This window comes from Protomyctophum parallelum, assembly GCF_964188405.1.
Source record: "Protomyctophum parallelum genome assembly, chromosome: 4".
NCBI classification, from domain to species: domain Eukaryota; kingdom Metazoa; phylum Chordata; class Actinopteri; order Myctophiformes; family Myctophidae; genus Protomyctophum; species Protomyctophum parallelum.
Genome location: NC_139700.1, coordinates 23,859,382 through 23,884,927, shown reverse-complemented (window position 1 = coordinate 23,884,927; position 25,546 = coordinate 23,859,382). Strand labels below are relative to the sequence as shown.

The window sequence follows — 25,546 nt, the reverse complement described above, 5'->3', positions numbered from 1 at the left end:
ATGATACTGACCTCCAGGACGTTCATAGATGTGATTCAGAATATCTGGATACCTCTCTGTCCTAGACGTCCTTGGCTGGGATACTTTAATGTCCGTTGCTATTCTTCTTGGTCGTCATCTTGAATGGTGAGTCTGTTGTCATCGGGATTCAATGGACTGCATTTTTTTATGGCTCTGATGTCCTCCAGGTTCAGTTGACGGCTCCTTCTTTTCCCTCCTTGTGTCTTCCACCCGTCCTGCGCCAGCTCCCTGTCGAACATGTCTTGTTCCTCTGCATCCACGATGATTTCAAACTGCTTCAGTGTCTCTCTAGCATCCAGTAAAGATGGGAAGACCTTCTCCCCGGTGTCCAAGAAGATCTTTATTTGGGCCGGGTAGATGGTGCGGGCTTTGATTTTCTTATCTTTCAGCTTTTTAATCACTTCCCACACTGCCTTTCTCTTTCTTTGTAGATTCTGTGAGTAGTCGTGGTCAAATGCCACTCTCCTTCCCTCATACTGGATGTTTCCCTGTGACCACGCTTGCGCCAAGACTGTCTGTTTTACCCCATAGTCAAGGAAGCGAATGATTATGGATCTCGGTGTTGCTGTCGGCTCCTTCGGTTTGGGCACTGTGGCTCTGTGCACTCTCACCACCCTTACGGACAGTTCTTCTTCTAATTGCAAATTTTCACACAGGAATCTTTGTATAAAGCCAGGCATATCATTCTTTTCTGCGTTTTCTTTTATGCCATACACACGGATGTTGTTTCGACGTGACATATTTTCCATTTGGTCACACTTAGCAGCTAGGCTGGACTCCTTTTTTAGCAAGTAAGCTAATGCTCTGTCATGTAGCATGCTCCTGTCTTCTGCGTCACTTACTCTTTGCTCTGCCGTAGCGACTCTCTGGTCCAACATGTCCATCCGTTGTTTTATTTCAGTCATGGATGCTTCCAGTCTGCCCAATGAGGTCTTTGTGTCCCTATAAAAGTCACTGTTTTCAGCTCGGAGCTTCCGCAGCTCTGTTAGCATCTCCGACTCCACGTTCCCTCCAACAGCCATGGCTTGCAATGATTCACCGGTTAGCTTTAGCTGCGTTAGCTTCAGCTGCCTTGTATTTGGTCTTAATTCAGACTCCTCTGTGTTTCCTTTGCCCGAACTTTTCGTAGTCTTGCCTTTCACCATTCTTTGACGACCATTTCAGTATATTTTCGTATTCATTTGTTAGGTTTTGATTAGTTTTAAGGCTATTTTGTAAATAGGTTCAGCGGAGCTAGTCTTTCACACGTCTACCTCGGTCATGACGTCACCGGAACCCCAATGCTAAACTTTCTACCTTGTAGTCACCCAAAAAGAAAATAATTTTCCAAATGTCATTATGCTTTAGTCTGAACATTGCAACAGACACAGCACTAGAGGAGCTGCGCTGAAACTTTTTTCCCCCCAGTTACGTAAAGGAATCAGACAATTCATGAAGGATGAAGGGAAATTAAGCTAAATAATTTCACCACTTTGCTGTCTGTAAATGTCGCTAATGGAAATGACAACATGCAGATACATGGACAAACTCTCACATGGCAAGTGAGTATAGCATGAAGTAAAGTAGTTTTGATAGCTACCGTCCCTATCTAGTTTTCATGATTCTGAATCCATTCCAAGCATTAGTTTTGAACAAAAAACACTCTTTGGGCTAAAAAACACAAATGTGATGAGGTCAGCACATTTGGGCATATTTGCACAAGTGCCTATGGCCAAATTTTGGCCAAGGAGTGTTTTTCGTGCAAAACTAATGCATGGAATCCATGGAATGGATTCAGAATCATGAAAATCCCCTAGTTTCACATGCTACTTAAAGCATAATGAAATGAGGAAAATGTTGCCTTATATAGGTTGTCTCTGGTGTGGCATACAACAATGGCCATGGTTTGTTTCCGGCAGAGCAGGCCTCTCATTCTGTGGACCATCAAATGAATAGAAAAAACACAAATAAAAAGTACAGCATGACATCACAGGTTAAACTCTATTCCTTGAGCTTTTGGGCCTGTGGCCCCTCCACTATTGAGAACGCTCAGGGGAGATATAACATTATGACAATCAGGCATATCTAAATGGCTGTACTGTACTGTACTGTACTGAGAGAACATTGCCCAAAATATCATTTTATTCACAAAAGAAAAGTTATATGCATATCTTTCTGTGGCTCCAGATGATCCCTGTGCTTTAGACCCGCTGTTGACCTGCCTGTCTAGCATCAAATGTTGGATGAGTGAGAACTTTCTCAAGCTAAATGAGGATAAGACAGAAGTTCTCATAATTGGTTCTAGTAATAATAAGCAGACTTGACAACCTAACTGTAGAAACTAACAGTACAGTAAAGAACCTGAGGGTTATTATTGATTCTGAATTGAACTTTAATTCACACATTAATCATGTCACCAAGATTGACTTTTTTCACCTTAGAAATATTGCACGAATAAGAGCCTATTTGTCCTTGGACGATGCAAAAACGCTAATCCACGCCTTTGTTTTTTCTCGGCTTGATTACTGCAATGCACTTTTTTCAGGACTGCCTAAGAAAACAACTGACAGATTACAACTTGTCCAAAATGCAGCAGCCAGAGTTTTAACTAGAACTAAGATGAGAGAACATATTACTCCAGTTTTGGCATCACTGCACTGGCTTCCGGTTGTTTTTAGGATTGATTTTAAAATTATTTTACTTGTCTATAAAGCTCTCAATGGTCTCGCACCTTCCTACCTACATGACTGCCTGCCTAAATATGTCCCAAACCGCCCCCTAAGGTCTTCCACCGCCGGCCTGCTCGCTTTGCCCAAAAAAATGGCAACTAAAAAATACGGGGAAGCAGCTTTTTGCTTCTACGGGCCGTCGGCATGGAACAAGCTCCCACTGTACCTTCGTCAGGCAGCCTCTGTAAAGCTCAGCTCAAGACCCACTTCTACAACATTGCCTTTAATTGATCTTTTATTTTGTATTTTTTCATGTCCTCACTGTACTGCATTACTGCTTGTTTTTTAATGTCGTTGCCTTGCTTTTCTTTTATTCTCCATTGTTCTGTAAAGCACTTTGAGTCATGAAAGGTGCTATACAAATAAAGTTTTATTATTATTATTATTATTAGATTTAGGCCTGTCGCATGAGGACATTGATACTTCATTGGTGAGCTGCCCCAAGTTGTTGAGCAGTCATCAGTGTCTTGTTCAATCTAGTACTCAATAATGGTTATCATTATCGGCCTATCCCAAATGCTAAAAGGGTTTCATCTGCGGATTCGGGTTCTTGGAAACGCCCCCCAGCCACTGCGTTAGTTTTACTGAGGTTAAGGTTAGGGTTAGGTTAGGTTTAGGTATAGTTTTACTGAGGTTAAGGTTAGGGTTAGGTTTAGGTGTAGCTGTCAATCACAGCGACTGGCCAGTCACAGCGCACCATTTACTCAAACCCGCGGATGAAACCATATTCGCATCCCAAATTAACATTCATTCAGAATCCTGGTAAAAGGGCAATCATTTAGTCGCTGCACAAACTATCCCTTGGTGTTTTACATGTAACACTTTTGAGGAAGGTGGATCAGAGTGATTGAGCTGTATTATTATTATTATTATGGAAAATACCTCTGAGCAGTTACAATTATGCAGAATTTAACCCTGAGGGATCCATGTGTGGCATCACACCTTTAATAATCACAGCTAAACAAAACAAAAGTCAAGAACTCTTCAGGAAATGTTATGTAGCTGTAAATATAACCCAAATAGTTCATTTTCACTGTCTCAGTGACAGCTCTGCTCTGCTGAAACAGATGCCTCGCCCTGCTTAATATCTGTCTATGGTGCTTTTTCCACAGTGTAGGTCAGAACATAACCGACTGTTCTCATGGGAAATCCCAGGAAATTACATCAGATCTCAAAGCAGAGCACTGCTCTTGCAAAGTTATTTAAGTCAATAAGTAGTCACATTGTGAATGTTCAGCCAGATGTCCTACCCGTTCCTCCCACCAGGGCATTCATGCTCTGAACTTCTGATTTCAGTCCAGGTGTGAGCTCCCCCTGCTGGGCTCCAGGGTGTGATGCGGAAGATGTTTCTGTAGCACTGCCCTAGCCGTATGAGGACGCAGAATAGGTGGTCTATCTAGTGGTCTGCTGGGTTGGTGTTGGCTCGTAGACTGCATCCTCATCCCGGTACTGAAAGAAAGAGCCTTTGTTTAAGTACATTCATACTTCTCAAAACCTACCTCAAAATATATTGCGATAATACTTTTAATCAGTCAAAATGAGCTGAAATTAAATTAAATCAGTTCAAAGGAATCCAACCAGAAAAACGTACAAGATACTAAGAAGCTTAATAGATTCAAGATCCAAATAATGCCTGAAAGATGATGTGTCGACTTGGTCCAATTAACTTTATAACTCCATACCATGGATCTTGGAGGCCTCCATCTTTCAGGGTGGTTGGCCGATGGGGTATCTGTGTCTTCAAGGACCATAGAGGGGCTTTAGTTTATACACAGAAAAAGTATTATTCATTCACACAAAACTAAAAACAGGCACTTTAAGTATAACCACCTCTTTGACCCTCTGAGATCCCAGTTCGGAGACTGTGGTTTGTGTGGTTTGCTGCTCTCCCGGGCTAGCCTTGGACATTCCACTAACCAGGCTGAGCTTGAGTCTGCGTGTTCTTATCCCAAATGGCCTCTGGTTTCCAGTGGCTCCTGCAGCACTCGTTGGAGGAGAAGGGGACAGGCTGGTGTCTGGAGACAGGGACAGTCGAGCTAACTCAGGGGATAACGAATCTCTGTGGGACAGGTCTGGAAACCAAGATTTCAACGTTAGATCGCCCATTGATTGGTTACAACACAGAACTGTGGAACAGGTAGAAAGGTAATGTGGAGCTTCTGCATTCTCTTCTCAGAGACTTATTGTCATCATAAAAACTCTCTCAACCACGTGAATGCTATCATCCCTATTCTGGTCACGTCATATTAGTCAAAGATTGGGGCGCCCGCTGGCCTAGTGGTCCAGGCGCATGCCACATAGGCTCTGGCCTGACAGCGCATCCAGGCGCTGTGAGTACGTCGCAACACCCCCACTCTCACAGATAGGTGATTTCATCCACCCCACTCCTGACCACCCGACTGACCATCAACTCTGTTTCCCCGCCCATGAAACCTTATTGGCCAATTTGAGATTTATTAAATTTTTGCCTAGCCAAAGCATACCTACCTGGGGCATGCTTTGGCTAGTGTGACTGATTTTGGCTGAGCGTGTTCCCTCCTCCGCGTCATCAGTGCCCATACCCGAGGTGGGGTTGGCGAAAGGTCCTTTCTGTGTGGAGTTTGCATGTTCTCCCCGTGTCCCCTAGGGTAGGTACCCTCACAAAAAAAGTAATCCTGGTCTCAAAAACTACCTCCCCCTGGCCAGCTGGGGCGCCTGATGGGGGGAAAGGAACTGGTCAGAATAATGTGTTCCTTCCACGCGCTATGTCCGGCCAGGGAAATTCCCCCGTCAGGTGAAAAGAAGCAGCTTGGACTCCTCATGCATAGAAGGAGGCATGAGGTCAGTCCGCTGCCCCCCCCAGGTTGGCAGAGGAAGTGTAGCGCCCAGGATTACATTAGATAATTGGCACTGGGTGAAAAAACTGGGTTGCAAAATCGTGGGATAAAAAAAAAGAAAAAAAAAAAGTATGCTTTGGCTGGGAATAGGCTAAAATAGAACAAAAAAATTAATAAAACTCCAAAGGAATGACAAACATTAAACCTGTAGGAGGGGCTAGCGCCTCTCAAAAAAAAATATATAATAATAATAATAATAGGCAAAATCTTTGTGAAAAATGAATTATGGTTTAAGACAAAAGTGGTTGAGTAAGGTTCAGATGTCAGCATTGCTGCATTTGGTCTAGTTTAGCATGTTAGTTACTACTTACTGTAGACATGTTTACATCAAATATATGGCAAGTTGTTTGTGAGAGGAAGGCCTTTCAGCGACTATTCACCTGGGGAAATAGACTGGAAACAGGAATCAGGAGATGCAGTGTCTGGTTCACAGGCTTTCCTCTCCTCTACCTCTTCCCTGTCATCATCTTCATCACTGACATCACTCTTCGTCACACAGAGGTCCTCCTCTTCGTTGCCATATTCCTCCTCTTCATCATCATGCTGAATAGTCAGTATTTGTGGTAATCTTTCCCTTTCTATGTCCAGTAGGCGTCTGAAAAACACAAATAATGAAAGAGGCTGTGTTTTACTTCACACTTGCACAGTCAAATACCTTATGACAACCCTCCCATCGTTTGACCCTTTTGATTGACAGGCATAGGGAAGTACAGCACAAGAATTCTGCTAAAAGGATGGATGAAACCAAGAAAGCCTTTCCATTGCTGTCCTCGTGTACTAGGATGATGAAACCTCCGTGTCCTAGAGGTGGCGAGAGGGCTGGCCTACTCAATGCTTTAAAAACAAATCATACACCAGTATGAGACTGGAACAGAATGTCAACTAACCACTAAGATCCCTATTCTGGAGGGAACCAGACATCTACATCTACAAGCTCACAATGAGTCACAACGTGTCACAGCATGGCGTGCTGTGAGCTTGTAGATCAGCTATTTTCAGCAAAGGGATTTTGTAGGAATCAAAACATTTAGTGTAGAGTTGGCTCTGTCCATGTACAGAGCCAACTCTGGTCCAGATTAACAAGTATGGAGGGTTTGAGTGGTTAAATCTAAGTGCTCTACTGTACATATATTGTATGCTTTATTGCTAATTAGTGTTGATGATTTCTGGTATATTATTGTATGTCTTTTAAATGATACTATGGACCACAATGGAAACAAGCCCCCAGGGCTTTCTGTGTTGTTTTCTTTCTATCTATCTATCTATCTATCTATCTATCTATCTATCTATCTATCTATCTATCTATCTATCTATCTATCTACCTACAGTACCTACACCTACGATGGGTTCTAAACACAATAAAGGAAAATAATCTTTGGAAGTCTATTGTGACTGTGGAAGAAGGTGACATGGTAGCTAAATGAGTGAATAGGGGTCAATGAGTGGTCAGTACTTGGCGTGCTGCTTCCTCCAGGCTTTGAGTTCAGCGAACACACTGCTGCGCTCCCCCACATCGGGCTGCTCCAGATCATACGTATGTTCTGGCACGTGGATAGGCAGGTGGTCACGTGACGTGCACGTCGATGTGGCAGGTGCCGTCTATGGAGAGGAATGAAGTGAACATGAGTGTCTGAGGGCAATAATAAAAGGGTCAGCAAGATTATGTTTTCAGCAATTATTAAGCCCAAACCACAACAATGGGTTGAGACGCAATAAAGCGGTTTTAGCGTTCGTCCCAGCAGTGTGATATGTCCTTTTGCACCATGGGAGCCATGTCTGTCGACCCAAGTGATTCAGTTGGTTCAATTCAATGGTTGTTTACAACTGCATGCGTCTACTCACAACCGTTTGGTTGCAAGGAGTTGCATGGCGACCAATTGGTGTGGTTTGGGCTTTTGATTATTACTTTTGAGATAAATAATTCGAGAAAAGTGTTTACATTTTTCCATATCAATGAATTAACACTAAAAAAGTTGTGATTTGTCATGATTGACAAAATCTTAAGGCATATTTTATACATCGTTATACAACAGTGTCTCGCTATTCTTGAACATTTACACTACTGTATTACCACTTAAAAAAGAAAATCCCCAAAATGTATCATTCTTATAATCAATTCAATTGATTAGTCCGATTAACTGTTGTGCTGAGAGAGAAGTGAGAAGGAAAGGAAAGGAAAATACAAGGGCTGATGAATTAAGATAAGAGAGAGAGAGTGAATGAGATAATGACAGCAGCTGTGTGCTTATGCCAGTATGACAGAGACTGCAGCATGGTGTCACGACTGAGAGCACCATCTGTCACCGCTGCACCTCCGCCACCCCCCCCCCCCCCCCCCCCCATCGATAATTACCTCCTTCTGTTTATTCTGACATGACGTTAGAGGGGACGTGCGCACTGTGCCAGCCGGCCATAATGACCTGTCACGGCCCATAAATACTCCCATTCACTCCAGTTCTCTGTGTCCCTTTCATGTTAAACTAAACACTGCACTTCAGGGGCTGGAACGTACGGAAGTGACAGATTGAAAACGATTTACCGATGACAGATTGCGGATTCAGATCCTTCGAGGAAAACTTGGTGGGGATGTTGTTGTGTATTCTAACACAAGCGTGTCACGTACCCTCAGTTGCTCTCTCCTTGCTCGCAGCGCCTGGACAGGGTTACCACAGAACAGGATCTTTCCAACCCCTTCAAAAAACAGAGAAAGGACTTGAGCACAAGAAACCACTGTCTGAAAGTCCTCTGGGAGGCACTGTTGTGTGATCTATACAGGTAGGCTTTTCTACAGCATGTACAGTAGGTTAGTCTATTGTACTATACAGTATGTATGTCAGCCTCTGGTTAGCTGCTGTATCAGCCCATGGGGAAATACAGCAGTTGGCCAATCAGCGCACACTTAAACTGCATCATCATTGAAGAAGAGCTATGGGATACCCAAGACAAGTGTTGTACTGTACTTGGGTAACTTGACACAGGATAATACACAAAGAGAAGATATGTACCTTCTACCTGGCCAAAGCATTATTGGCAGCTAGTTAAAAAGCAATTACAAGGCTATGGTACAAAACAGAACCTCCAGTTTGTGAGTAGTGGCTGGACATTGTGGAGGAGATATTTTTAAATGGAGAAACCAAACCATAAGTCCATAACTTGAGATTGCAAGAGGATCTATTCATCAAGTCAAATGGACTGCATATAGAACCCAATAAGACGACACTGATGGTAATAATGTTGGACATTCAATGGACTGGACTATGTTGCTTGATGTTATATGAACCCCTGCACTGTGACTGTAACTGTATGACAATCTGCAAATAAAATGTAAGTTAAAAACATAATAAAAATGCATCATCATTGCCCAGTATCCGTTGTATTCCTGTATGATAATCTATATTATTCCATCATGTATAGGTAACATTGATGAACTTATAAAACAGAAAGGTTACCGTTTCGATGCAACAAGTGACGACAGTATGTAGGGTATTAGGCAAAACGTCTCACCATGTGTGAGGACACTGGCATCGGAATACACTGCAGCTGATCCTGAGTCTGCAGAGCCAGGTCTGGACCCTGGAGGAGAGAGCACCCTGGACGCAGGTCTGGAGGAGCCATCCATGGATGGTGGCCTCATGGACCCTGTGGAGTGGACAGTAGTAGCACGTAACTAAGTACATTCACTTACGTACTGTACTTAAGTACACTTTTGAGGTATTTGTACTTTGTACTTGAGTATTATTTCCAACTTCCTCTACACATCTCAGATCCAAATATTGTACTTTTACTCCACTACATTTATTTGAAATAAACATCACACCCATGTGAAGTGAGGGGCGCTCTTATCATCATAGATCATCTCATTCCAGCCATTCACAGTTTGCATCCTAACTTTTGTCTTCAATGTTTGTGTTTGCATGATGTTTGTGTTTACACAAACACTCAAAATTGGCTATTCATTGTGAATGGCATTCAATGTTTGAAAATAGCAGATCTAAAAGCGGATTGTGAGCTTGTACTGTAGATCTGCCATTTATCAAAAGATTTGAATACATTTGAAAACTTGACATGGAACATTCTAAATAATGAGCACTTTCTACTTTTGGTACTTTATGTACATTTTTATACCCATACTTTTGTGCATTTTGAATTCCGGACTTTTACTTGTATTTCTACTTGCAATATTGGTAAATGGTGCAGTAAATGGTGCAGTATTGATAGTTTTACTTGAGTAAAACATTTGAGTTTTCCACCACGTACTGCCTGTGGAGGGTCTGGAGCCCTCCATGGAAGGTGGTGTGGACAGTGGGGAGGGTCTGGAGCCCTCCATGGAAGGTGGTGTGGACAGTGGGGAGGGTCTGGAGCCCTCCATGGAAGGTGGTGTGGACAGTGGGGAGGGTGGTGTGGACAGTGTGGAGGGTCTGGAGCCCTCCATGGAGGGTGGTGTGGACAGTGTGGAGGGTCTGGAGCCCTCCATGGAGGGTGGTGTGGACAGTGTGGAGGGTCTGGAGCCCTCCATGGAGGGTGGTGTGGACAGTGTGGAGGGTCTGGAGCCCTCCATGGAGGGTGGTGTGGACAGTGTGGAGGGTCGTCTGGAGCCCGCTGAGGAGGACAGGCTGGAAGTGGGTCTGTCGGAAGGACAGGTACTGGCTGCTGTCAGCTCTGCCGAAAGAACAGAATGGGATCGCTTTATTATGAACAAGGTCTTCTAGGAGATATAAAATGAAATATGACAGTTTCAGGTCCGGTCTTATACATGCAGAAAAACACTTATGTGGACGTGCACGAACACGAACACACACGCACACACACACACACACACGTACACGCACCATATTCAGTAACGGCCTGGGTGGAGTCTCTGATGGCGTCTCGGAGCATGGCCCACTCTTCTCCCATGTCGCTGCTGCAGCCAGGCCCCTCCTCCTCCTCCGCCTGTGTATCGTCTAGGTAACGCAGCTGGGGGACGAGCTCCCTCACCGCCGCCCGATAGCTGTACTCCTCTGTCTGGGAGGGGTTGGAGTCAGACGATGGGAGAAATAAGGCAAGACAAAGAGGAGCGGAAGGATTAGAAGGAATGGAGGAGAGAGAGAGAGAGAGAGAGAGAGAGAGAGAGAGAGAATATGGCATGGAAAAATAGAGGGAGAGGAGAGAATTCAAGGGAAGGGGGAAGAGGTGAGATGAGGAATTGGACCCATGGAGAAATGGAGTAAGCCAAAATGGGGGCCAAAAGATGGAAACTGTGACTGCCATAATATGTATAGATGTCCAGTTTAAAGTTTCTTCGTATTATCTAGTTAATATCAAGGTAATTATAAGACAGCATTACAGGATATATTTATGCTATACTATTATCTAAATATTCTCTGGACTATTATGAAAATGTTATAGTGACACCCATATCCCGTTTCCTTGTTTGTCTCATGGGTGAAAAGGGAACAGGATCTGTGTGTCCTGTTGAAGGTGACAAGGTATGACAGCATGACTAAAGTCATCATACAGACTCATTTCAAAAGATACAGGAGTAGGCTGCAGAATGACAACATCCCCAGCGGACCATTACGCTCAATCAAAGCCAGCATCGTGCCAGCAATCTGCAGGTGGGGCAGAGGAGCTAAATGAATGTGTCGAGGGCAGCTATCCACAATGTCAACTTAGAAAGACCACACCGCCTCATGTGATTCATTCCATTCACAGCAAAAAATCTGCTATCCAACACATCTACGTCTAAGCAGTGATGGAAAGAGTACTCAGGTTTTTTACTTAAAATCACACCCGTGTGAAGTAAGTGGTGCAACTCCGTGTGGGCGTCCCCGGGGGGTCCCTGGAACTTTCAGACTCACAGGAACGCGGCCAGTGTGCCAGCCCGGTTCCGGCGAGCCGCCCCGCGTCCGCGTGTGCCAGCCGGTTCCTGCCAGGCAGCCAGGCAGCCAGAGACACACAAAGTCCTTAATTATGTGGTTGCACCACTTAAAAAGTAGCATTACCACAATGTAAAAAATACAGAGTAGAAGTCCTATATTCAAAGTTTTACGTGAGTAAAAGTGCAAACGAATTGTTGGCATCAAAATATACTTACAATACCAAAGTGCCAGATCAAAAAGCTGGGAGCTGGAGATGATGTTTTGGCCCCTGTTCGTCTAGCCACAGTTAGGACACTGCTGGATCCATTGGAATGAAACTGCATGCACACTCTAAAGCCCTAAAACTCTTTTTCTCCCTGGAAATAAAAACGTATGGGTTTCCGAGGCTATGATGGAAGTGAAAACTAGCAAAAATCAACTAGTTGGCTGCGAGAGTACAGCGTTGACAGACAACCCCTTCAACCAATCAGCGTAACAAAAAAAGAGACATCATCTCCTGTCTCCAACCAGCGAACGACTTGAGCCCGGAAAATATTACGCAGCGATGAGTTATGAGTCTGACCTTTTAGATCGGCTATTCTTTTAATAATTTTGAAATCCTTTAGTGAGTAAGTGCTTCAGTGGTTAAGTGTAAAGGCCTTTTAAGCACCAACAAATTCCTGATTACTCGAAAAGGTTCCAGTGTAATTTAGGTACGGTAGGTTATTTTAATTTAATTCAGTTTGTTCTGTATTGTTCACGTCAAATAAAATGTTTTATTTTAAAAATATGTCTTGATGTTTCATGTATTATTATTATTATTTATCATTATTTATTTATTTTTGTAGAACCTCAATGGAAATACTGTAAGTCGTGGACTATTGTGTCTCATTCTCATATGGTACAACTCGTAACTGGATGTTATTAGTTTTCAAATAAACACACTTTACTTGAGTATGTCCAATTTGCAATACTTCTATTCCACTACATCTCCGTTCCAAATATTGTACTTCTACTCTAATACATTTATTTGAAAACGTACTAGTTACTACTTTGATGTGAGCTTGTAGATCGGCTATTTTCAAACGATTTTTATACATTTGAAAACTTTAAATGAGACATTCTACATAATGAGTACCTTTACTTTTGGTACTTTAAAAGTAAATTTGTATGCCAATACTTTTGCACTAGTAAAGTACATTTTGAATTCCGGACTTTTACTTGTAACAGAGTATTTTATTTCTACAGTTTTGATACTTTTACTTAAGTAAAAACTACTTTTAAAAAGTACTTTTTCCACCACCTTTCATAATTGTAACTTCTCAACTCAAACTGACCCCAGGTCTGTGTCTCCTCATATAAACCCCCATACAAAATGTATGTTGTTAAAATGTTTCAAAACACATTCCACATTTTTCATATTTTTTCAAGACGGGTTGTGAGCTTCTAGATCAGCTATTTTCACACACACACACACACACACACACACACACACACACACACACACACACACACACACACTCATGTAGCCAAGCCTCTTTTGGGCTTGTTTTTGTAGACCTGGCCACTTTGTTTATCTTGCAAAATCTGGCAACACTGGCTGAATGGCCACAATAGTATTTGGGTTTTTAATTTAGTTGCTTATTTGAAAAAGAAAAATGAAATGATCCTTGTAGTTTTCTGCAGAGGTCATATCATTCCCCCTGCAGGTCATGAAATAAAAAGGACTTGTACAGTACATCAGTAAGCAGTCTCACATGTTCCCTGTGCCCTAGATTCTAAACCAGGAATCTTGGGTAGTTTTGAAAATAAATTTCCTTAATGGTTATATGAACGAAGAAACTGGGTAATTTGGCTAATTTCTGGTTAGTTAGATGTGGTAAATGAATAGTACTGTACTGTATTGGTTGAATATAGCCATGATGTTATTCACTGGTGATACTGTACATTTATTGGTTGAATATACAGCAGTGGTTCCCGAACTGCAGGTCGAGACCCAAAAGAGAGATTAGACGTTTGACCCAAACTAGTGAAAATAGCATATCTACATCTTAAGGACACACAAACTTGTAGCTCGACTATTTTCACTATACTTCTTAATTATTTATTCATTTGTTATTGATGGAATGTCTTAGATTTGTTGCTTTGTTTATTTAAAAAATCATTAAATCATTAAAAAATATTATTAAAATAAGTTTAGGAAAAGACAATTGGATTTGTACTCAAGTCGTGACCCATAAACACTGGGACCTAGTGTAGATTTATCTCTCTACTCATACCTGGCCTGCACCTATCCTATGTTTTCACCCTTATATTGTTGCTGCTATGACATCTGAATTGTCCCACAGAGACCAATATGGTTTATCTTATCTTATCCTATACATTCTCTCTGGAGCAGCAATGGCAACAGCAATGTGGAACTTCATTATACTGGAGACAAAAAAAACTTTTCTTTTATCAACCCAAGTTTTTTTTAGACATATTAAAGATCTAGGCATTTATCAGGACAGAGGTCTCTTATCTCCCAGTCCAGTCCAGTAGAAGCACTGTGTTACTGAGAGGAGAGATGAAATTAGAGCAGGGCACTCCCACTCAACACCACACCACACAGATGGAGGGAATGAGAGAAAGAGCAAAGACCTAGAATCGGAAACGAAGGAGAAAATAGTGGGTGGATGAGGGGAAGTAAATGGATGTGTGTGTGTGTGTGTGTGTGTGTGTGTGTGTGTGTGTGTGCGCGTGCGTGAGAGAGAGAGAGAGAGAGAGAGAGAGAGAGAGAGAGAGAGAGAGAGAGAGAGAGAGAGAGAGAGAGAGAGAGAGAGGAATGATAGTTTGGCAAGAAAGCAAATCCAAGGACCCTTCAGTCAGTCACTACAAAGAGCTTGCCTAATGCATATTCAGATCAGCCTCTCCCCTCATTGCCCTAGTTTCCTAATTAATGCTCTGCTGCTGGGTGTAAATAAACACATTCATGCTGGCGCAAAAAAACCCACAGTCTAGTCTAGAATGATAGGAAGAAGTAGAGAGCTAGCCTTCCCAATATCTCCAACTAAATTCTATAATCATAGATATTTATGAGCAATATTGTTTACTGCACATTAACAAAAATGACAGGGCAGGTTGTGGCCTCCTGGTGGCGCTATAATAAGCCAATGTGAAAAGGGCGCCATTTCTTCTTGGATGGCAATTGGATGATTTGAGGCATTTTGTTCCAAAAATGTGTTTAGCAAAAATCCACTTGTTGGTGCCGCTATAACAGGCCAATGAAAAAAGGGTGGGATATATTCTTCAGCCTAGTAGGAACGTCTGTGAAAGATTTCACGTAAATTGCACGCTGCGTTCATGATTTGTTCAAAACTGCAATCCTGCAAATTTTGAAAGCCAATGGGAGTTCTACATAGCAGAGATATTTCAAAGTAATTTCACGGCCACATCACAATATCAACAACAACAACTGCAGGTTTGCAACACTGTAACATCTGCCACAGCTCAAACCTTTTCACCAGAACCATGAACCTTTTCATCTGCTGTCTGTGTCCCTTGTTCATGTTAATTAGTCATCTTCTCTCCTATTGATAGCCCTATAGAAGTTAACAGTGAAACCTAATCCTACCTGGGTGGCAGCGGGGTGCGGGCAGAGGCACACAGGGTTACCGCGCAGGGTGAGTGTGCTCAGTCGACTGCACAGTCCCAGGTACTGGACTTGGACCAGGTCGTCCACGTCGTTGCCCTCCAGGTCCAACACCAGCAGATTCTCCAGCGCGCTGACTGGACTCAGGTCCGACACGTTGTTGTAGGCCACGTACAACTCCTGACGCAACGACATTCATCCAGGTTAACCCATTGAGACCTGAATCTTCAAATGTTTCTAGATCAGTGTTTCTCAAACGATTTCATGTCAAGGAAAGGACCCCAAAAAATGATATGTAATTGGCCGCCGACCCCCATCTAAAAATGATGTTCCAGGGACCCCACAGAAGCAAAGATTTGAGTTAGAAAAAAACGTTTGCTGTGAAAGAATACATATTCAAAGATTTGCACACATATTCACATTTGTTAAAAAATTGCAGATCTACAAGCCCACTGTATGATCTCATATGAGCTTGTACAGTATATCATGGATTAGTCATCATGATGACAATGGCACCAGTTTATTTTTTTTGTTTGACGATACCCCTTTGCCACCCGGCCCCCTAAACATTGCATCAAATTCAACAAAGAGAGATAAAAATTGAGTGCTGTCAACATTGATACTACACTGAGACATTTACAACCTTTAAACTCTACCTCGATAGAGGAAAAACAGATGAGGCCTTCTAGGTCTTGCAGGCAGCACCTAGACATCCACAGTATCTGCAGGTGGGAGAGGGTGGTTCCCAGGTCCCTGAGAAGAAAGAACAATGTCATTTTTATTCCACTATTTTGTAACCTATTTTTTCACCCAGTGTCAATTATCTAATGTAATCCTGGGTGCTACACTCCCTCTGTCAACCTGGGGAGAGCAATAGACTGTCCTCACGCTTCCTTCTATGCATGAGGAGTCCAAGCCACTTCTTTTCACCTGACAGGGGGAGTTACCCCAGTTGGACGTAGCGTGTGGAAGGAATACGTTATTCCAACCAGTTCCTTTCCCCTCCATCAGGCGCCCCGGCTGGCCAGGGGGAGGCAGTAAAGAGACCAGGATTACTGCATGCTTTTTGTGAGGGTACCTATACCACAATGTCATGTATGATGAGAAGGCTATTTAGTCGCTCATCTATAATGGCCAGAGACTCATTTCTCTCCCCCTCTAAACGGGCCTCTCCCCTGCATAACCCTGCTCTCCAAACGTCCAGCAGAATGTCAGTCACTGTATCTACAACTCCACAATGCTCTTGTCAGCTAGTCCCACAGCCCAGAGCAGGAAATGCTAACAGAGGCTGTGCACATCCGGTCAGCTCTTCGCTGGTCCTCTCATGGGTAGGTCATCTCCCTATCTTCCTGCACTCTCTCTCTCTGTCTCCACCTGTGCTCACACAAGGATCACTATTGAGACTCTGTGTGTGTGTGTGTGTGTGTGTGTGTGTGTGTGTGTGTGTGTGTGTGTGTGTGTGTGTGTGTGTGTGCGTGCTTGCGTGCGTGCGTGCCTGTCTTCCTGGATGTCTATTGCATTCCTTCAATCCGATATCAATGACACAGCCGTGGCTGCAATTAAAACACATAGGACAATCCCAGAGAGAATGTGCATATTGCTTTACTTTACTTTATAGAACTAGCCACAATACACATGGAATCTGCTTTGTATCCTATGTATGTGTGAGTGACAGGTGAATGCATACGCAAGACACAACTATAGATTAATCCAGGACAATGAAGCATACCAGATTCGTTGATGCACGTCCTCTCTGATTTACAAGCTGCTGCATGCTTGTCCCCTACACAGAACCATCCTGACTGTTACAAGTCCCTCCTGGACTACTACCTCTAGTTTAGGTGGAAGCAGAGCAGAGCCCAACACCTGCACTGTAACCACACTGCATTCTTAGATCAGACACAAAGACCCATGAGCCTTTAAGAAGCATGCCTTCAAAGCCAAAGCATTTAAATAGATTCCAAGCCTTCCACTAAAAAAGGCAGGGCTGATGTGGAGAGTGACAGGTATCCCCACAGGGACATTACTGCTCTGGTTCTAATATTAAAGCTAACCGGTAGTTTGACTTCTTGCAGGAGATTGTGAACACGGTACAAACTGGGTCATCTGGCTCCATGTTCTTTAACTGGACTCTTTAAGTGGTATCAAACTATCAATTATTTATGCCTATATATTATAATATACGTATATGTTTTTCTGATGCCCATTACACTCAGCTTGGTTTTTCTGTTACTCTGCAAACTGAAAGGGATCCGGACGTTATTAGAGGAAACACAACACCGAAAATCAACAAGACAATGACTGTTTGGGGGTGTGACTTTCCACTTACCTTATTGACGTGATCACACTGTTGTTCAGTTTGAGCTCCACTAGCTCAGGCAAGTAGACACCTGCGAGATGATGAGATAAAAGAAAACATTTCCTTCTCTCACGTCACAGTGGGGTGATGACTTGATTCGATTGGGCCTTAAACTGCTTGGCTCACTTCCAGCCGCGCCTCACCAACATTTAAAACTCCATTCAGTCTGCTGCTGGCCGTGAGTCACTCCTGTACAGACAACCTTCCAACATAACCACACTTTACGCAATCTAGGATTTTCCTGGAACGAAGTTGGCAGAAGGGCATAATGGACAGGTTCCCTGCGATTATCAACTCACTCAGCAATCGGGGATGCAGGATATGAAGTGGTGTGCAAAAGCAACATCTGTTATGGTACAGCACGGACATTTAATTGTTTTGTTCTTTTGTTTGTTTTGCATTTGGATATTGCCCACTTCTTTCTTGTAATTTCCTGTCATGGCTTTTTTCTTGGAGTTTTTCCTTGTCCAGTTGAGAGTCTAAGGAGAGGGGGCGTTGTTTGTTTCCTTTGTTATACATAGGGGTGTAAAGCCCTTTAAGACTACAGTGATTGTGTGTGATACAAATACTTTTGAGCAGAGTTGAGTTCTGTGGGGGGCATGAACCTGGTGTGTGTGTGTGTGTGTGTGTGTGTGTGTGTGTGTGTGTGTGTGTGTGTGTGTGTGTGTGTGCGTGTGCATGTGTGTTTCTTTAATTCACTCTAAATTCTCATATCTGGTTCCGAGTTTCTGCATGGCTATTCATCGGCATCTGTCACCATCTCAATAGCCTCGGAAACCCAGACATTTTTATTTCCAGGGAGAACAACAATTCACCTACGACATGGGTTCACACTTTTTTCATCTCTAGTTGTAAACAAAAAGCTGTAACAACATAGACAATGCAGTTCTGCGGAAATGTGCATATAGGTAGTCTCCAACATTACATCATAGTTTCCATTACGGAGGCCTTGAATTGTGACTTTCTGTTGGGTCCTTACCAAAGTTATCCAATGTCTTTTCCCGAGTGTCCACACTGATCTCTAATGAGGTCACCTGGGAAAGGTCTTGAGTTCCACACAAGGATTTCTGGAAAGGACAAAAAAAGAGCTCTACAATGAATCAGAATGATCTTAGATTGTCATTGCCGTTTGGGATATTGTCACACACATGGGGATTTATAATTTGACAAATATGACAGATCCATTTAATATTACTTTGTTTTATTTTATTTACCTATTTGTATTATTGTTAATCTTATTTTTACCCCCCATTGAAGTTGTTCATTAATCATAACCATATGATCCCTTTCTTTGTATCTTAGTATCTTGTCTACCTATTGGTTCTATACCTGTGTATATACTGTATGTTGTCTGTATTGTTTTGTACTCAACCTATTGGTTTTATACCTGTGTTTATATGTTGTTTGTATGTCTGGCCTCGTGGGGAAAGATGGTGGGTGGGTGGGGATGACTGGGAAAGGAGTTGTGGGAGAAAATGTAAAAGAAACAAAGAGTCGTATTATCTGTCTGTGAAAATTGCATATGCCATACTCTTTGAATAAAATTTACTTTAAAAAGAATATATATATATATATGACAGATCCATCTGAGTCACATGACTTCAGAGACGATGTGTATAGTGTACCTGTCAAAAGGCTCATGGAGAGGCACCGACACCAAATCAATCCAATCAAGCCTGATTGAATGGCAGGTTGTTCACTGGCCACGCACAGCTGTGGGAGGCTATATAAGTGGCCTAAGCTGCACTCATTTCTGCATGTCCAGATCACCACTGCTGCTTGTCTCTTAAACTGCCACATTTCTGCAACCCTCCACTTGTGTGCGTCCAAGAATAAATGTAAGTCTGTGGATCATTTAGCCACTGTACATGTGTTTGTTCTTCCCTGCAGGGGTGAACATTAACAAGCACATATCTAGAGACAATGTGTTATGGACTGCACATGTGTATATGTTTGAGCTGTTGCTCGACCACTTGAACTGTTTGACCTGAAACTATAAGCAGTGCATTTAAGTTGTTTATTCACCTTTTGGTCTATTGATTATCTTGAATATAATGAAATGTTTATCAATCAACTTTATTTATTCAGACTCGTGTCCAGTTAAAAACAGACAACGTAAAATCCCACATACAAACAGGAACACCCCTAGCCGCAATTTGCAACTCTAGATTTTTTTTAAATAATGGGATGAATCTAGAGTTGCAATACCCTCCATTGACTCCCTACTCATCCAAATTGCGTTTGCGATCTGCTTGTATTAAACGTTAAACTCTCCAACATTGCAGCTCTAGGCCAAGCTTGAATTATCCTTTCAATCTGCCGAGCTTTTGTTTCATAAAAATCCACCGTAGACATGTTATGAGCTACTTTCTGTCAAGAAATTCTCTGCCGTGATATTGTGTTGGATCTTGGAAGCACTCGTTTTTATTAACGGGTTGCGCAGCTGCCTAGTAGAGTCCAAAACTAGCCTGGCTCCAGCCCCTGAATCGCTAGCCACATTAAAAAATTATGTTCAGGCGATTTAGGTATATATATATATATATATATATATATATATGAATAATGGAGTGAAACGAAATGAAAATTCAGGCTAGTCCAAAACTTGTTTCACTTATTTTCAGTGTGAAGAAATGGCGTCTGCCAGCTGCAGTCTCCTGTCAGAAGAGCCGTTCCTGTGTTCTGTCTTGATGTGTTCACTGATCCATTCAGCACTACATGTGGACACAACTACTGCAACACCTGCATCACCCATTACTGGGACACTAAGGATGTCCACTGTGTGACGAACCCTTCAATAAGAGACCAAAATTCTCTGTTAACAAATTTGTCTCAGAGATGGCTGATCAGTTCAGGAAGTCAAAGCATCAGAGACAAACTTCCAGCACAAACCCAGAACCTGCTGAACCAGATGAAGTCTCCTGTGACGTCTGTACTGAGACCAAACTCAAAGCCCTGAAGTCCTGCTTGGTCTGTCTGACCTCCTACTGTGACACTCACCTGGAGCCTCATCACAGAGTCTTAAGGTTAAAACGACACAAACTAATCGACCCTGTGGAGAACCTGGAAGACATTCTGTGTAAGAAACATGACAGACCTCTGGAGCTGTTCTGTAAGACTGACCTCATGTGTGTTTGTCAGTTCTGCACTGAGTCAGACCACAAGTTACATCAGATTGTATCTCTCGAAGAGGCATATGAAGGAAAGAAGACTGAGCTGGGAAAGACAGAGGCTGAAGTTCATCAGATGATCCAGGAGACAAGTGAAGATTCAGGAGGTCCAACACTCAGTAGAGCTCAGTAAGAAAGATGCAGACAGAGAGATAGCAGACAGTGTGCAGGTCTTCACTGCTCTGATCAGCTGTATTGAGAGAAGCCAGGCTGAGCTCATTGATGTGATCGAAGAGAAGCAGAAAACAACAGAGAAACAGGCTGAAGGCTTCATCAAAGATCTGCAACAGGAAATCACTGAGTTGGGGAAGAAAAGCACTGAGCTGAAGCAGCTCTCACACACTGCAGACCACCTCCTCCAGAACCTCTCATCCATCAACACCCCTCTACCCATCAAGGACTGGACAACGGTCATTGTCACCCAGTCTTCATATATGGGGACTGTGAGGACAGCTGTGGCTCAGCTGGAGAAGACACTCAGTCAGGAGATGGAGAGTCAGCGTGATGCTGAGTTGAGGAGGATCCAGACATATGCCGTGGATTTAACTCTGGACCCTGATACAGCACATCCCTACCTCATACTCGCTGAGGATGGAAAACAAGTGAGTCGTCGAAAAGGAAAGAAGAATGTCCAAGACAACAAAGGGAGATTCGCTCCTGCATGTCCCTGTGTCTTAGGGAAACAAAGCTTCTCCTCAGGAAGGTCCTACTATGAGGTTCAGGTTGGAGGGAAGACTGACTGGGTTGTAGGAGTGGCCAGAGAGTCCAGAGAGTCCATCAACAGGAAGGGAGCGATCACACTGAGCCCCAACAATGGTTACTGGACTATAAGTTTGAGTAATGGAAATGAGTACCAGGCTGCTGCTGGCCCTGCTGTCGTCCTCCCTGTAAGGGAGAAGGTCCAGAAAGTGGGAGTGTTTGTGGATTATGAGGAGGGTCTGGTCTCCTTTTATGATGTGGAGGCCAGAGTTCATCTCTACTCTTTCACTGGCTGCTCCTTCACTGAAAAACTCTATCTATTCTTCTGTCTTAATCATGTTAATGGTAACAACTCCGCTCCTCTAATCATCTCTCCTGTCAATCACACAGATTAGACTAATCTGCACCAAACCCAAGGTTTTTGTTCATTAATGTGCTAGATTGATATCTATCAGAAATAAAACTGCCTTTTATTGTCATTCTTGTACTAATACTAGAACGTTTAATTGCAAATAGGAATACAGTGATGCTCCAATGATTGTTATATTATTTTATGTACAGTAGCCTATAGTTACAGTAGCATATCTATGATGTTATCAATCAAGGAAGACACAAAATAAATCATCTATTGTACATAATGTTTATGACTGTAAACCCTTTGAATTGTTTTCTCAATACAGACATTAACCACTTGAACCCTTATTCTGGGGGAGCTTTCACCGAATATAGCAGATCTACAAGCTCGCAATGCGACCCGTTGTGAGCTTGTAGGTCTGCCGTTTTTGGTCAAGAGGGCACCAAATACAGTGCCAAGTAACTCAGTTCTATTTTAAGTATAGTGGGTATAAGTTAATTAGACTTGTTTTGGGGTACAGTATATGGTGTCACATTGATTAATATGTATGTTGGTGTTCTCTCGTGGAATCGTGACAGCATTTATTTAGCATGTCGGATTTATTAGCAAGGAAAAATGTTCTGTTTGAAACAATGGAAAATACAATAAATTGTGTATTTACAATAAATGTTCATGTGGAGATTATCCAGACTGTATTTCTGTCCAACAGCTGGTATTTTATTGTTTGGATGTACAGTACAGTTATTACTTGCACAAGCAGAGCGCGCACGTACTAGTTTCGCCCAGGACGATATTTGATGCGTATGCACCGTCCCAGCAAATGACGTAATGACTACTTGTGCCTGATACGGCAGTGGTGCCAGATTACATACATGTATACATAGGAGCATTACCTTTAATCCTCCCGACAATAAAACATATCGTCATTACGTCACCATCGCAAACCAATTACACTCGGGCATTGGGTCCTTTAATCCACATCTTTATTACGTCATCATTGAGAGCTAGTTATACCCTGACGTCATATGCTGGGACGGTGCATACGCATCAAAAGTGGTGCAAAGTAACCACAGTATACCGCTAATCAATTTACAAATTACATATACATAGAGGCATTTCCTTTAATCCACCCGACACTGATCGACATATACGTCACCATCGAAGGCATATGCTGGGACGGTGCATATGCATCAAAAGTGGCGCAAAGTAACCGCTAATCAACTTAAAAAATACATATACATATACACAGAGGCATTTAGTATTAATATCACTATAGTCCAAGATTAAGTTTTTTCATCTATCGATTTATTTGAGAAACTAAAGGGATCCAGAATAATTCTAAATCGATAAAAAATATTTATTTTATAGATAGAAACTTGTACCATACTTCATAATACTACTTTTTTACATGCATAAAGTAGGTAGGTAGCAAATAGCTAAACCTAATAATTAAACATTTCAAACGTTCCTTCACAGAGAAGCTGAGATTTGACAGTTTGTAGCGGTCGACAGACGCGCTCTGCTTGTGCACTAGTAGGCCATTCTACTAGTGTGCAACACGCAAGTAGGCACTCGACAGAGTGCAGTTCTAGTTATTATTAGACGTTTGCCCGGGACCCAAACTAGTGAAAATAGCTGTAGGCCTATATCTATATTAAAAGACAGGAGGAAGCGTCAATGAATCCTCGCTATGAGTCTGGCCGTGCCAGGCTAGGATATTACCACTGTACCACCACTGCAATGTATGGGCCTACTGGCCAGCCTATACAGAAAACTTCTAGCCTATACAATTTAACATGAAAGGCTGGATAAAGGAGGGCTGCTGATATAGGGGTTCCCAATCTGTGGGTCGGACTCAGGACCCCCAGGTGGGTCCCTACATGATTGTGGGAACCGAGGCGGGGATGTGTTGTGAACTTGTAGATCGGTTATCACTATATCTATCTGTGAGGAACAAACCAAATGGAATGCCTCAACGCTCAAGTGCTGCTCGAATATGATTATTTTGTGGGGTCTCCAGTTCAAATATGATTATCTCTGCGGGGTCCCCGGTTCAATTAGCCAATGATTATTTTGGGGGGTTGCGGCCTTATGGCCCAACAGGGAAAAGGTTGAGAACGACTGATATAGGCTATTGTAAGCTGGGGTGAACAGTGAACACTGATATGTCTATTTCCAAGTCCTCACCAGCTTTGCTGGAGACAAGTACAGCTCCACTGTTGTTTCTGTGTCCTCATATCCAGCAGGTGAAGGGTTCATTTGGCCTGATCCACTTAACTCAGTCACCAGCACACGAGCTGTGCCACGGCGTGCTTGAGGCATGGACTCATGAGAGCCCCTCATGTCTCACAGGTACCTGAAATGGATGACAAAAGTATTTTTTTCATATAGCAACTATAATTCTCTTGTCTGATTAGCAATGTACTAAGAAAAAGGGGAACCCCGGAAGAGTGGGCGCCTGATAACTCTAGGCACCATTTTTATTTTATATATAATTATTTCACAATTTTTGTTTATGATATCTTTGACCACAAATTCGGATTTAAAATAAATACAAAAATGCAAAAGAAATAATAATGTGGCAGCACATTATAGATAGTAGGGGTGTAACAATACATTTTTAGCAGCAATATGATACACATGATCACAATACATGGTTAACGATACGATACATGGACGATATTGGTTCATGGCAATGATTAAATTATTTAAAATTGATTAAGTAACATATGTGGCAAAGACATTTAATCTGTGAAACGTGTGGATAGTGTGTTTTTTTAAGGGAAAAATATTATTATATAAATAAGTAAACACAGTGATTCTCTGGCAAATACATGGACATGTAGGCCTATTTGAACACAAGTCATGGACAAAACCTGCACCTTGGCATGAACCGGCATGAACACAGAGAATAGAGGGCATGTGCGTGACATCATCATCATACCCGGAAGTTATGCGGGAATGCCTACTGAGTGGCAAAAAACTAATTTCTGGCTTTGACAGCCCATACATCTAAACGTAAAAGTAATATTTTATTGCATTAAATGCATTCATTGGCATTGCATTAAATGACATTAAATTCACTCACTTTGCCACTCGATTTGCCATTCACTTTATGCATGTGCATACACATTTAGGCTATTGATAGACCAAGTATCGATATGGAATGGAAAAGTAATTAAACTATTTTTTCTCTTTTTTCTTCTTAAAATTGATAACTACAACGCACAAGTAGCCTACTTCGATTACGATATATGATCGATTATTTGCATTGCAAAACAATTCGATACGATACAAAGTCAAATGATACGATATGTTGCTGTTTACATATCGATATACTTTGATTGTTGAAATTGATTCATAGATGCAGTTACTGTATTGTTACACCCCTATTAGCTAGATAATTACATCGTTATTTCATCACCATAGTATGTCTACTATCCTATAGTCACTATTCACTAGTCAGTTTAAATTGTGACTGCTGTAATATTAAACAAATGATACGACCATTAAGCCGAATTTGGCTACTTTTAACATCATCTTAACATATAATTTGCCTTACCTTCACAGTATTTTACTCGGTCCAGCAATTGTGGTCTAAATCCTGGGAAATAGCCTACCTACATGTCCGGTCAAAATGCAGTTTAATAGCAAAACAAACCATGGAGCGAAACAGGCAAAAGTTTGGTTGACGACGGTAGAGGACTTCCTGGATACGGTGCGGGGAGACGCTAGGCTCTCTGGGATATGTAGTGTTGGTGCACAAAAAGCACTGCCTCCCAAAAGCCAAGAAAGAAGAAGAAAAATAAATGTTCAAATAGTAAATCAATGTTTTCGGAAAAATTGCATTTTTATGTTTCCTCATCGGATTGACCAGCCTACTTTCTTTT

General features: G+C 42.3%; 1 protein-coding gene and 1 pseudogene across 2 annotated transcripts; one reads left to right on the top strand and one right to left on the bottom strand.

Moving 5' to 3' along the window:
• Nucleotides 1–98: 98 nt before the first annotated feature.
• On the bottom strand, nucleotides 99–25,259 carry lrrc56 (leucine rich repeat containing 56; the record flags this gene model as incomplete). Its single annotated transcript, XM_083762739.1, has 13 exons — nucleotides 25,219–25,259; nucleotides 23,844–24,012; nucleotides 18,415–18,502; nucleotides 17,406–17,466; nucleotides 15,733–15,829; nucleotides 15,059–15,256; nucleotides 10,435–10,609; nucleotides 9,863–10,264; nucleotides 9,110–9,244; nucleotides 8,229–8,296; nucleotides 7,059–7,204; nucleotides 6,056–6,200; nucleotides 99–509 (listed from the first exon to the last, which is right to left on the bottom strand). Exons 2-13 carry the CDS (start codon nucleotides 23,997–23,999, stop codon nucleotides 99–101), a joined length of 2,082 nt encoding a protein of 693 aa, XP_083618865.1. The 5' UTR covers nucleotides 24,000–24,012; nucleotides 25,219–25,259.
• LOC310856997 (zinc finger protein RFP-like) lies at nucleotides 20,066–21,696 on the top strand (annotated as a pseudogene). Its single transcript has one exon. The product of its transcript is annotated as a zinc finger protein RFP-like (transcript).
• Nucleotides 25,260–25,546: the final 287 nt, after the last annotated feature.